This window comes from Arachis duranensis, chromosome 10 (genome assembly GCF_000817695.3).
Source record: "Arachis duranensis cultivar V14167 chromosome 10, aradu.V14167.gnm2.J7QH, whole genome shotgun sequence".
Lineage (NCBI taxonomy): Eukaryota > Viridiplantae > Streptophyta > Magnoliopsida > Fabales > Fabaceae > Arachis > Arachis duranensis.
In genome coordinates, this window is record NC_029781.3 from 4,666,535 (window position 1) to 4,679,184 (window position 12,650).

General features: G+C 29.7%; 1 protein-coding gene across 1 annotated transcript; it reads left to right on the plus strand.

Annotated features, from left to right (window-relative positions):
- Positions 1-1,676: 1,676 nt before the first annotated feature.
- Positions 1,677-10,464, plus strand: LOC107468520 (pathogenesis-related protein 1A-like). The gene is made up of 2 exons (XM_016087828.3): positions 1,677-1,899; positions 10,034-10,464. The coding sequence occupies exons 1-2, from the start codon at positions 1,677-1,679 to the stop codon at positions 10,462-10,464; spliced, it is 654 nt and encodes a 217-aa protein (XP_015943314.2).
- The last annotated feature ends 2,186 nt before the right edge of the window (positions 10,465-12,650 follow it).

Consider the following 12,650-nt stretch of genomic DNA (forward strand, 5'->3'; position numbering starts at 1 on the left):
CATGCCTACTTTTGATACCTTCAGCATCGACTCCGATCACCACCAAAACCACGCCGACAAAGAAAACTTCTCCGGATACAGCGGCTACTCCAGCTTCTTCAGCAGCAATGTCTCCGTCGTTGACCACACTTCTTCGTCTGCTTCACCAGACATCTTCGGTTTCAGCGATCTGGATCTAAGCTACTCTCAGTCTCCCTTCGAACTGGTGCATGTAGCAGAAAATGGTAACGACAACGGCTACCATGATGACAGCGTTTTCGTCTCAGATGAACCAGTGCTTCCAGCGCCTACAGAGATGGGACGCCCTTCGTGAGTGGCGCCAGTGAGAAGCGAAAAATGATGAAATATTTTGGGAATTCAGAAGATTCAAAAAACCTTAATAAGGATGGGGTTGTTGATGTTGATGATGAGAGGAGAAAGAGGCTATTGAGAAAGAGGCAGAAACATCTAGAAGGGAGAACGGTGGGTCGATGATGTTGATGGCTATGGTGGTAGCAAGGAATGAGAGCGGTGGTAGGGACGCAGAGTTTGGAATTGGGGAAGAGAAGATGGGGAATAAAATTATAAATTAAAATTAGATTATATTTAAAAGGCAAATTGGAAATTTTGAATAATTTTTTAAGATTTGGATATATTTGTCTGTAAAAATCTATCTTTTATGGATATAAAGTCACTTTCGTTTTTTGTGGATACATTTGTCAGCGTTTTAAACTTTTATGGGTACAAATGATAATTTATTCTTTAATTATATTACAATAATTTTAAGTAAAATAGATTAGAATAAAAACAAAATAATTTAAGGTATTTTAGCTAGGTTAGTTAGTGTTCCGAAGTGTTATCTAAAAATTAAATTTATTTTGGACCTAGACGTGAGGTCCAAATGCTTTAGAAGTGAGAGTTTCGACTTGTTCACCGAAAAGGCAGTTTATCCAACGTTCTCGCTTAGATGGTAGTGGAAAAATGCCTATAAAAAATTTTGATGCCTAAGTCAACAAAATTTTATGCAGGTTTTAAGTCAAGGGACTGCAGGTTGTGGCAGACTCGTACCTTATGTGAGTCCCTTAAAACCTACATAAACTTTTTGTTGACTTAGGCACCAAAATTTCTTGTAGGCATTTTTCACTATCGTCCAGGTGAGGACGTCAGATAAATTGCCATTTCAGTGAATAAGTCAAAACTCTCACCCAAGGTTGTCAAACTCGCGAATCTAAGTAAACTCGTGGAACTGACCTAGACTCGACTCGCGAGTTAACTCATAGACTCGTACGAGTTCACCTATTATGAAGTTTATATATATCATACATAATGTATATTTACTCAATTCTAACCCCTCAAAATTAATAATATCAATCTTAAAGCACATAATAAATTAAAATAATAGCATACATTATAACAAATACTTTAAAATACACATTCAAATCCTCTATAATTATTCTTATACAAATACAACATAGAACACACAAAATTAAAAATTCTAAATCTGTAATACTAAATCTTTAATTGAACATTGAACAATATCAAATAATCAAATTAACTCTAATCAAAATAATTAATTACTAATCAGTCATGAATGGATGAACCATCTCGCCATCTAACATAAACGATAAGTAATAGGCTAAAATTAGAAGTAATAAAATTTAAAAAGCAAAAAAAAAAAAAAACAAAATCAAGAAGCAATGGCTCAGAAAATGACAAAAGGCATACAAAAAATAGAGGATACAGAAGAAAAGAAGGGGCAAAGTCCCAACAACAACAGATCGAAGATAAGGGTGCAGCAGGCAGCGGTGGTGAGGGTGCAGCAGCAACACAAAACGACAGCGACAAATAGTCATAGATTTTACGACGGTGCAAACCAAAACAGAGATAGGACTATAGGAGAAGTAGTCGAACTCATGAACGGTGATAACACCATGGAGTTGCGGATAGTGGAGATGTGAAGAAATACAAAGTAGAGGGCAATATAGGTAAAATTCACAAAAACAATGGCACAAATCAGAGTAGAGGTAGTAGACGTAGGCAAACAACGGCAGTTCGACGGAAAACGGCAACTGCAGCAGAACATGGAGAAAGTGAGACTTGAGAGAAACGATGCAGATGAGTGAGTTGCGAGTGAGGTTTCTTTCATTATTTGGGAGTGTTATCGTAACCCTAATAAAAAAAGTATTTTTTGGTTTTAAAATGACATTTTTTTTAGCAAAAAATGAGTTTTTTTTTTACATTTTTTGGATCTCTTGTCTAAGTCCAAATTAATTTTGTTTTTAGGTAACACTTCGGAATACTAACGAAACTAAAATGCCTCAAAATTGTTTTGTTTTTATTCTGATCTATTTAACTTAAAATTATTGTAATATAACTAAATAATAAAAAATATTTTTTTCTAAAATAAACTCAAAATATAATACCAATCCCAAAAATTCAGTGTCTCGATGATGTGTTACATCTCGTTTAGTCAGTTGATATTTTTCGTATCTTCATAGTCTTAATTATACATTACAAGTGAAATTAAAATCTGGTCAATTTTAAATCTTACTTATTTCAGATGCACATCGTCTAAAATTTGTGTATTTATTATGCATAATCAATGTATTCAAGAATTATATATATTGGTAAATAAATATTTATTTTATTTATATAAAACATTCTAAATTTTAAGGTGTATGCATTTTTTATAGTATACATTATTTTGATATTAATATTTTGTGATAATTATTACACGAACTCTTTTTATTTTACTAAAACATAATTAGTTAATAATAATCTTACTTTAACATAAATATCAAAAGTATTTTCTATAAGAATAATATTATTATTTTGTTTTTATATTTTTCATAAGTTACTTCCATTTATTTTTTCAGCCTTTTTAAGGCGAAATGAAAAATCAAATTTTTTAATAAAAAATAAAAATTAATTAATACTAATTTAAATATAAAATAAATAAAAATATTAATTTTAAAAATAGACCATGGTGTAAGACTAATGACAGTTATAAAGTCACGGTTTAATAAAAAAAAAAATAAAGTATCGTTTTTGTCCCCAACATTTGGGATAAGTCCTATTTGTATCCCTAACATTTAAATCGTCCTATTTGTATTCCTAACGTTTATAAAAGTGATTCAGTGTTATCCTACTATCAATTATACTAACAAATCAGATTATATTTTTCTATTATTCTTACTTGAATATATTCATTCTCAATTAGGTCTCACTTGGATGTGTTCGATTTTAATATTATGCCCACTATTTGTGTTTAGATTCAATTATGTCCCTAGAAAAGTGAATTATATAAATGTTGTAGGAATTAGTTTCAACTTTTGATGAGCTATTTTTCGGAGTGGATCATCGATTCTATTCCAGACATTTGTATTCTAACTTCAAGAAGACATTTTTAAAACTCAAACTAAAGCGTTCATGATGTCTAATTGACGGCAAAATAACATTGAATCACTTTTACAAACGCTAGAGATACAAATATGATGATGTAAACGTTAAGGACACAAATAGAATTTACCCCAAATATTGAGAAAAAAAAACGATACTTTACTCAAAAAAAATTAGTAACTTACTAATAGAGACACACACTAGTCTCTTGACACGTGGTGCTTCAAAAAATCACAAATTAAAATATTTGTAAATATGTAACATTTGCATCTTTACCATAACACTCCCCATAAAATTATTGTATCCTGAATTTTTCTTCTTCTTCCTCTTCTTCCTTTTTTTCTCATTCTTTTTTGTGTTTCTCTTTATTTTTTTTCACGTGTTTTATTTCTATCGTTGTTTTTTATTACTTTTGTTATTGTTGTATTTTTTTTTCTACTCCTATTTTTATTGATTTTGCAAGATTATGTAATTTTTTTTGTTTGATTTTTTTATCCAAAAAAAATGATGAGAATATAAAATAAGAAAATGAAAAAGAAGAAGCAGTAAAAGATGAAAAGGAGGAGGAAGAAAAAGAGTTTTAAATTATGCAGAACTTATCAGCACACATAGACCGAAAATTCTTAAATAATACACTCAAATATATTTGTGTTATACCCAAATATCTTCGTGTTACACCCAAATTTGCTACAAATATAGAAAAATATTTTTTCTAATACTGCATTTTTTCTTCTTTTTTTTTTCTTATTTCTTTCTTTCTTTTAGTTGAATGAATGTAAGTTCATCCTCTTCTAAGTAATTTTGTACCATTATGTGTTTTTTTCTCTTCTTTGTTTGATTTTTTTTGTTTTTATTCTTGTTAAGAGAGTAAAACAAGAAAAAAACTTAAGGTAAAACAAAAAGAAAAAGATGAATAAGAAAAAAAAAAGAAAAAGATGGTGATGATGAACTGATGTTGATAGAAAAAAAAAGAAGAAGAAGCAGCGGAAGATGAGGAGGAGAAAGAGGAAGAGTTTTAAATTATACAGAACTTATCAGCATATATACATCAAAAATTCTTAAACAATACACTCAAATATCTTCGTGTTACACCCAAATATCTTCGTGTTACACCCAAATTTACTGCAAATACAGAAAAATATTTCCTCTAACATTGCATTTTTCTTCTTCTTCTTCTTTTTCTTATTTCTTTCTTTCTTTTAGTTGAATGAATGTAAGTTCATCTTCTTCTTTTTTGTTTGATTTTTTTTGTTTTTATTTTTGTTAAGAGAGTAAAACAAGAAGAAATTTGAGAAGGTAAAAGAAAAAGAAAAAGATGAATAAGAAAAAAAGAAGAAAAAGATGATGATGATGATAAAAAAAAAGAAGTAGCACAAGATGAGGAGGAGAAAGATGAAGAGTTTTGAATTATACAGAACTTATCAGCACACATATACCAAAAATTCTTAAATAATACACTCAAATATCTTCATGTACACCCAAATATTTTCGTATTACACTAAAATTTGCTGCAGATACAGAAAAAATATTTTCTTTAATGCAGAACTTTTACATTACATTCAATTCAAACCATCAACGATGAACAACAATTTTCACAAACAAAACAACATTATTCACCTACAGAATCATAAACTACTAACGAAAATATTAAATAGAATCGAACCACATCTCAACCACTTGATTGGATTTAAAATAATAACAATTTTGTTCTGGTTCAATTAACAATTTGAACTTGATAAATTGTTCATTATTTTCAACAACGAGGTAACTGATGATGAGAGAGAAAGAGAAAAAGGAAGAAGGAGAAAAAATTTCAATGAAAAAAAAGGAGGAGGAAGAGGTGGTGGTGTTGGTGACGACAATAACGAAAGAAGAAGAACGTACAGCAAAAAAAAAAAGAAGAACGTACAATAACGACATAAAGAGACCGTGCGTACATGAATATAAATGACTTGTATAGTATAGACTTGTATCGAAAAATAATTTATACGTGGAGAATATTTCATATAATTAACAATAATTGTAGTTGAGATTCATCATTATTGATAATGAGTAGAAAGAGCCAGCTCAGCTTTCTCTAGGTTTCCATTATCTCTCTGCCGTCATGCATGAATTATATTCATGCATTATTGCATGCTCCAGAACATGAATCCTTAACAAATAGAATATATTTATATATAGTTACAAAGACTTGCTGAGTTATAACTTTTATAAAATATAATTTGACAAAAATAATGAAATATCACTACAACATTGTTGACAGATACCACGAATATTTTATCGGAGAGTGTGGTAATTTGGATAGACGCTATAATATTACGTAAATTTAACGACAGTTTTTATTAAATCGCTGTAAAATGGTTGTTTTATGGCGATTGGTCTGACGGATGTGTAGTCGTTACTACTTTTGTATTGATTTAGCGGCAATTTATAAGTCACTACCATAAAATTACAATGCTCGAATATGTTTTTACTTTTTGAATTTATAGTACAATTTCAAAAAAAAATGTTGCGACAAAAAATATCAAAAATGACTTTAAACAAAATAATTTAAAATAATATTTAAAATTTTTCTATCATGTGAACAAATGTAGTAATTAAATTTGCTCGTTTAATTTAAGATCTTTTAAATTTGTGTTTAAATATAAATTTAAAAAAAAAATATTGCTGTCTATCATTACTTCGTAAAAATAAAACAAAGTTCAATTAAACATCAAGGAAGGCTTCTTTCAAATTGCACCTTATGTAACCCGAATAAATATTTAATATTATAATCCTAACCATTAAAATATGATAAATCAACCCAATTTTTAAAATCAAAGATTAGCAAGTCCATTATATCATCAATTACTAGTGCTTTATTTAGATCACACTTCTCTTGAAATATCGTATTGACTTAGCAAAAAATATTCTATTATAAATCTACATACTTTACGTGCTAAAGAATTTGATAAATTATCTTTAAACTATGATTTTTTGTTCATATCGAAGCCTCTATATGCAACTTGTACTTCATCTTTTTTTCATTGTCCATGTAAAGTTTCATTGTCTTCTTCCAAAGTTTTATTTAGATCGAAATGCATGGCAATGTCAGTTTCAAGAGATGCGACCTCAATAAAATTGTGACGTGTCTCAATCTTTGTTCCATTTAAAATATTATTATTAATTATTTTGTCTGAATCTTCACCTAAATCTAAAAATTTTACATACATAAAACAATGTAAGTCTTCTCAAATTATAATAAGAACTCCGAAGTTTAATTAGATGTTAATTTAGGAAAAAAGATATATTAAAATGTTAAGACATCTTTTAAATACCAAACAAAATAAACAAGTATCATTTGCCTTAATAATTTCGGAGCGCATTTGTTTTCGTTAAAAAGTTATGTAAGATACAATTTTATTATCTTCATTTTTTTTTTAGCCGTGTCCTATCTTAAAGAAATTCGAGAATCGTCGCTAATCATTTTGCAATGATAAAAAATGATCACTATCTGACTTAAAAATTGTCGCTACCGGCTGAGATTTTTGTAGTGAATTAAAAATAGTTCAAAATTTATTTTCTATATTTTTAGCCATCTCAAAATCTCACAAAAATGCTTCATCTTCAAACACTATGCAATAGATAGAGATTTAGCTTATATATATATGATGTTAATCTTTTGCTTAATGATGAATAATGAAAATCACTATAGCTAGGTTTATTTAGTGAACCAAGCCCAAGTCCGTTAGTTTTGCTTGATTGGTCACGTTAGATGAAACATGAAAAAGTATAGATAGATAATAAAAATATTAAATAATGTAAATAATGGATATATTGAATGTTCAGTTCAATAAATGCAAATGATTATGTTCATTTTTTTTAATTAAATAGTTATTTTTTTATTCGATTTATTCATACACAATTAACAATAGTTGGATGTTTAATTCATTAGATATGCAAATAGTTATCCTAATGTTAAGATTTAAAAAGTAATTTAGGGTATAATATTTTTTTATTTTATTGAATCAATTGTAGAGTCTATTATTTATATTATTTATAAAAATTATTGTCTATTTAACAAAATCGAGTATGTATTTGACTCTTTGATTCGGTGGGTCACATGCCTTAATTTTAATATGAAAGGGCAGGTTCATTGGTTTTACTTAAATAATTAGATCTTTGGATATCTATATCATTTCACTGCTCTAATAATTAATATTAATAATAATGGTACAATATTCTCTCTTTTGTCCTCAAGTAATAAATTAAATAAATGTATCCAATCAAGTGCATCAAATGGCAACTACGTTAGTATTTATTTGAAAAAATCCTCGTTGATGAACAACAAAAATATTTTTCTTAAAAAAGAAGTGCTACTTAGTTGCCTTCAAAGGTGCATACACAACATTATTTAGGCTACTAATTCTCTTAAAAATACCAATCATATACTACTATACAAATAACTCAATCGCCTCTGATTTCTTTTCAATCAGAGAACAAAACAAAAAATGAAGATATCATTGGTGGGGCTAATAATAATAAGTTTCATGTGTGCACTACTCCCTGAGTGTTTAGCTCAAAATTATCCAGAAGACTATCTTAAAATTCTCAACGCTGCACGTGCAGAAGTTGGAGTTAAACCACTATAGTGGGACTCACAACTAGAATCATATGCATACGCGCACTTGAGTAAGCACATTGGGGATTGCATGCATGCCGACTCTATCGTATGGTCCTTATGGTGAGTGTGTGGTTGGACCAGAAAAAACATTACGACGAAAAATCCAACTCATGCGTTGGTGGTTTTTGCTTTTGCTATATTCAGAGTGTTTGGCATCACACTACTTATGTAGGTTGTGCTAGAGTCAAATGCAACAATGGATTCCACATGGTTTCTTGTAACTATAACCCTCCAGCATTAAAATTTCCTGGTGAACGCACCCTACTAATTAATTAATTAATTAATAAGTACCAACGTTCTGTGGACTATGGAGTAATAATCTGTGGTACAATCTTTTTCATATCATAATTATATAAATTCTGAGGCTTTAATTAGTGCCAATATACACGAATTTGGGTATAAATTTGTGACTCTGTTGTGTTAGTGTGTGCACCGTACATATTGTTATTGTCACAAGTGTGAGGGGTGTTGAAATTAGTCCCACATTAAAGAAATTAAAGAAGAGTGAGGCATTTATAAGATAAGAGACCCATTAATTTGACACCTTAACGTTTTGAATTGGATGTAGTGTTTTTTCATCTTATATTTTTTTATTTGACTCTTTCTCAAAATCAAAAAATAAAAAAGAAAAGAGTAAATATAAAGAACAAATAGTTAGAAACCTAAAAGAACATTTACTCAAAAAGATAAAGAACATTCACTCAAGAAAAATGTCTGCACTTAATTAATACTACTTTTTCTCAAAAAGTTGGAAAAAGCTTGACTCTTTCAAGAGAGAAGCAAAAGGATTAAGATCATAATACATCAAATTCTTAAGCCAAGCAATAACACAAATATGTTTCATCTTTGACTGCTTGATAGAGATTCGGCAAATAGATTCTTTGAAAAGAAAGAAAAATGTTATTTCAATGATTTTCGAAAAATGTTAGTTTTGCAACTTAATCATGCATCATCGTACGATCTATCGAATAGAAGATATATAGTTTTTCTTGTGGAATCATTTTTCTAAAAATTTAAATTAATAAAAGAAGACACTCTAATATATTCTCTCATACAAAATTTTTATATAATTTTTTATTGGTTTTGTATTAATCTTTTTTAATTAATAAAAATTAAACTCTAAATTTGAAGTTATAAAAATCCTGAATACCATATCATGAATTTCCTTCAAAGACTTGTAGAGATTCAACACTTTAGTTATGATGTTAATCTTTTTCTACTATATTTAGGATAAAACTTAACGAGACATACATTGTATTATGGATGAAATATTTGTAGTTTCAAAGATTTGCTTAATGATGAATGATGAAAATCACCATGTTTATTTACTTGATTGGTCACGCGATAGATGAAGTATTCGAACTCTCGACCAAAAACTCATTTTGGTTCACTAAAAATCGAACTCTTAACCTTTTGGATCTAGCACTCTACTATTATGTCATGATATCACTTATCCCAAAAGGAAAAGTCTAAGGGACCAGCAGTTTTATTGAATTTTGACCAGCATATAACCAGCAGAGGAAGGTGAGCCATTGGATGAAATCTCACACCAATCTCACACCATCAAATCATCATTGATGGCTAATTGATGACTAACAATCACAAAAATTGCTGGCCCCTTAGCATTGCTCATCCCAAAAACTTCAGTTGATGGGAAAAAGTAACACTAATGGTTATATCTCTAATACTTCATAAACCTCCATTGTGCACATTATACAAATATTTCATTGTCTCCTCATACTTTTTCATTATATATATATATTAGCGGTGCTCACTAGTTACCTTCAAGGTGCACATCAAAACAAGCTTTGAAATTGTTGACCCTTGATGCAACATTTAGGCCAATAATTCTCTTATAAATACGAGTCATATACTACACAAATATCACAATCGTCTTTAATTTTTGCAATCAAAGAACAATATTAAAAATGAAGATATTATTAGTGTGGCTAATGATAAGTTTAGTGTGTGTACTCCCTTGGTGTTTATCAGCACAAAATTCTCCAGAAGATTATCTTGAAGCTCACAACACAGCACGTGCAGAAGTTGGGGTTAAACCACTAAAATGGGACGGGAGACTAGAATCATATGCATACCTGCACCTGAGTCAGAAAACCGAGCATTGCATACCGTTTCAATCGGATGGTCCTTATGGTGAGAACACAGTGAGTGGTGTTAAAGCAACGGGAGCATTCAGAAAGCTTACTGGAGTACAAGCTGTGGGCGTATGGGTGGCACAGAAACAATACTATGACGAAAAATCCAACTCATGCATTGGAGGTTACTGTGGTCACTATATGCAGGTTGTTTGGCGTGACACTACTCATGTTGGTTGCGCTAGGGTCCAATGCGACAATGGAGCCTACATGGTTTCTTGTAACTATAGCCCTCCAGGAAATTTGCGTGATCAACGACCCTACTAATTAATAAGTACCAACATCTTATGGACTATGGAGTAGTATAATAATCTGCTATATATTATAGGGCTTTAATTATTAGTGCAAATATACAAGAATTTAGGTATAAGTTTGTGAGCCTGTGTTAGTGTTTTCCGTGAGGAATCTTTTCATGTAATATTTTTATGTTTGGCTGGATGCGTTTAAAAGGTTAAAAATGCCTGCATTTAATTAATACTATTTTTTTTTAGAAAGTTAAAAACAGCATGACTCTTTTAAGAAAGGAGCAAAAGGACTAAGACCATAATTCACATCTCAAATTTATAAGACAAGCAATCACACAAAAGTAAATTTCTACATCCAAATCATAATTCTAATCAAGTTTACAAAAATAAATCTCTTATGTATATATTTAAAAGTTTTCTAAACCATACAAAAAATGTTTGCACTAAATTAGTACTATTTTGTTTTGGAATATTAAAGATAGATATAATAATTATTTATATGTCTTTTTTTATTAATTTAAAATTTTGATATAAATAATATTATAATAAAAAATTCAAAAAAATATATATAAATAATTATATTTGTAATATATTTTCTCGTATAAAATCTCTTTATGGTTTATGAAAAAAATTTTATATGAATTTTTCAACGAAAATCACTATAGGTTATTTAGTGAACTGTTGTGATATAAAGGATATGGATGTCCATGCAAGTGACTCAGTTTTTATGTTACTAATAGAGAATGAAATTAATATGGGTTGAAAACATTCCTCCCATATGCTTATAAATAGGAGGTTAACCTCCGTTGTTAACACACACAATAATAAACAAATACTCTCTCTTTATGTTGCAATCAAATACTCTTCTCTTTATATTTCTTCTACAATTCTTTCTCTTCTTTTATTTTATTAGTATTCTAAATTCTCTTTTCTATTACTCTTTACATATTATATTAATAGCAATATTAATCATCTTTATTATATTGAGATGGTAACAATAAACATATGCGATTCTCTCTCTCTTTATTTTTAATACTTATTTCTATCTTTGTATATATATACACATTACAACATATAATATTATTATATATACATAAATTATTATTGAGCTAATTATTTTAATAATAGAGTCTTCTATTTATACATCTTTATTTTATATATATCTTTTATTTTACAACACGTTATCAGCACGAGACTCTGATCAAATTCCTAGAAAGACTCAGGTAACAAATTTTCATTATGTCGAAACTTTCTTATCTTGAATTCAATGCTCTTGATATATCTGGAAACAATTATTTATCATGGATACTAGATGCTGAAATCCATCTTGATTCAATGGATCTTGGAGATACCATTAAGGCTGAAAATAATGCATCCCAGAAGGATAAAGCCAAAGCCATGATTTTTCTTCGTCGTCATCTTGACGAAGGATTGAAAAATGAATATCTTACATTAAAAGATCCTGCAGATCTTTGGAAAGACCTTGAAGAAAGGTATAATCATCAGAAAACGGTGATACTTCCTCAAGCCCGATATGAATGGACGCATTTGCGTTTACAAGATTTTAAATCTATAAATGAATATAATTCTGTAATGTTTTGAATCACCTCACGAATGAAATTGTGTGGGAAAAAAATAACTGATCATGATATGTTGGAGAAAACTTTCTCAATCTTCCATGCCTCGAATGTGCTCCTGCAGCAGCAGTATCGAGAGAAAGGGTTTAAAAAATATTCTGAGTTAATTTCTTGCCTTCTTGTTGCTGAACGCAACAATGAGTTGTTATTAAAAAATCATGAAGCGCGCCCAACTGGCGCTGCCCCATTTCTTGAAGTAAATGTGGCAAATTACCCCAGAAGAGGTAAATGGCAAGGTTTTAATAATAAGAAAAATTATGGAAGGAAAAAGAATTATGTTCAAAAGAGAGGATCTCACCAGAAGTGGGATAAAGAAAGGAATATCGGGCAGAATAAATCAACCGAGGAGAAGTATTTCCGCTGTAGTGGAAAGGGCCATTGGTCGCGTACCTGTCGTACCCCAAGGCACCTAGTTGATCTTTACCAGGCATCTTTGAAAAAGAACGACAAAGGAAAGGAAACAAATTTTGTTTCAAATGATGCTGAGAACTCCACCACTCATTATGATGTATCTGATTTCTTTGGGGATCCTGAAGGAAATATTGGTCATTTGATTAATGATGGAATAGTT

What these genes read in the sequence shown, in the direction of transcription:
- LOC107468520 (XM_016087828.3), top strand. Translation starts at nt 1,677, where the DNA reads ATGGCTCAGAAAATGACAAAAGGCATACAAAAAATAGAGGATACAGAA. An exon ending in AGTAGTCGAACTCATGAACG is followed by an intron (nt 1,900 to 10,033) that starts GTGATAACACCA and finishes GGTGTTTATCAG; the next exon opens with CACAAAATTCTCCAGAAGAT.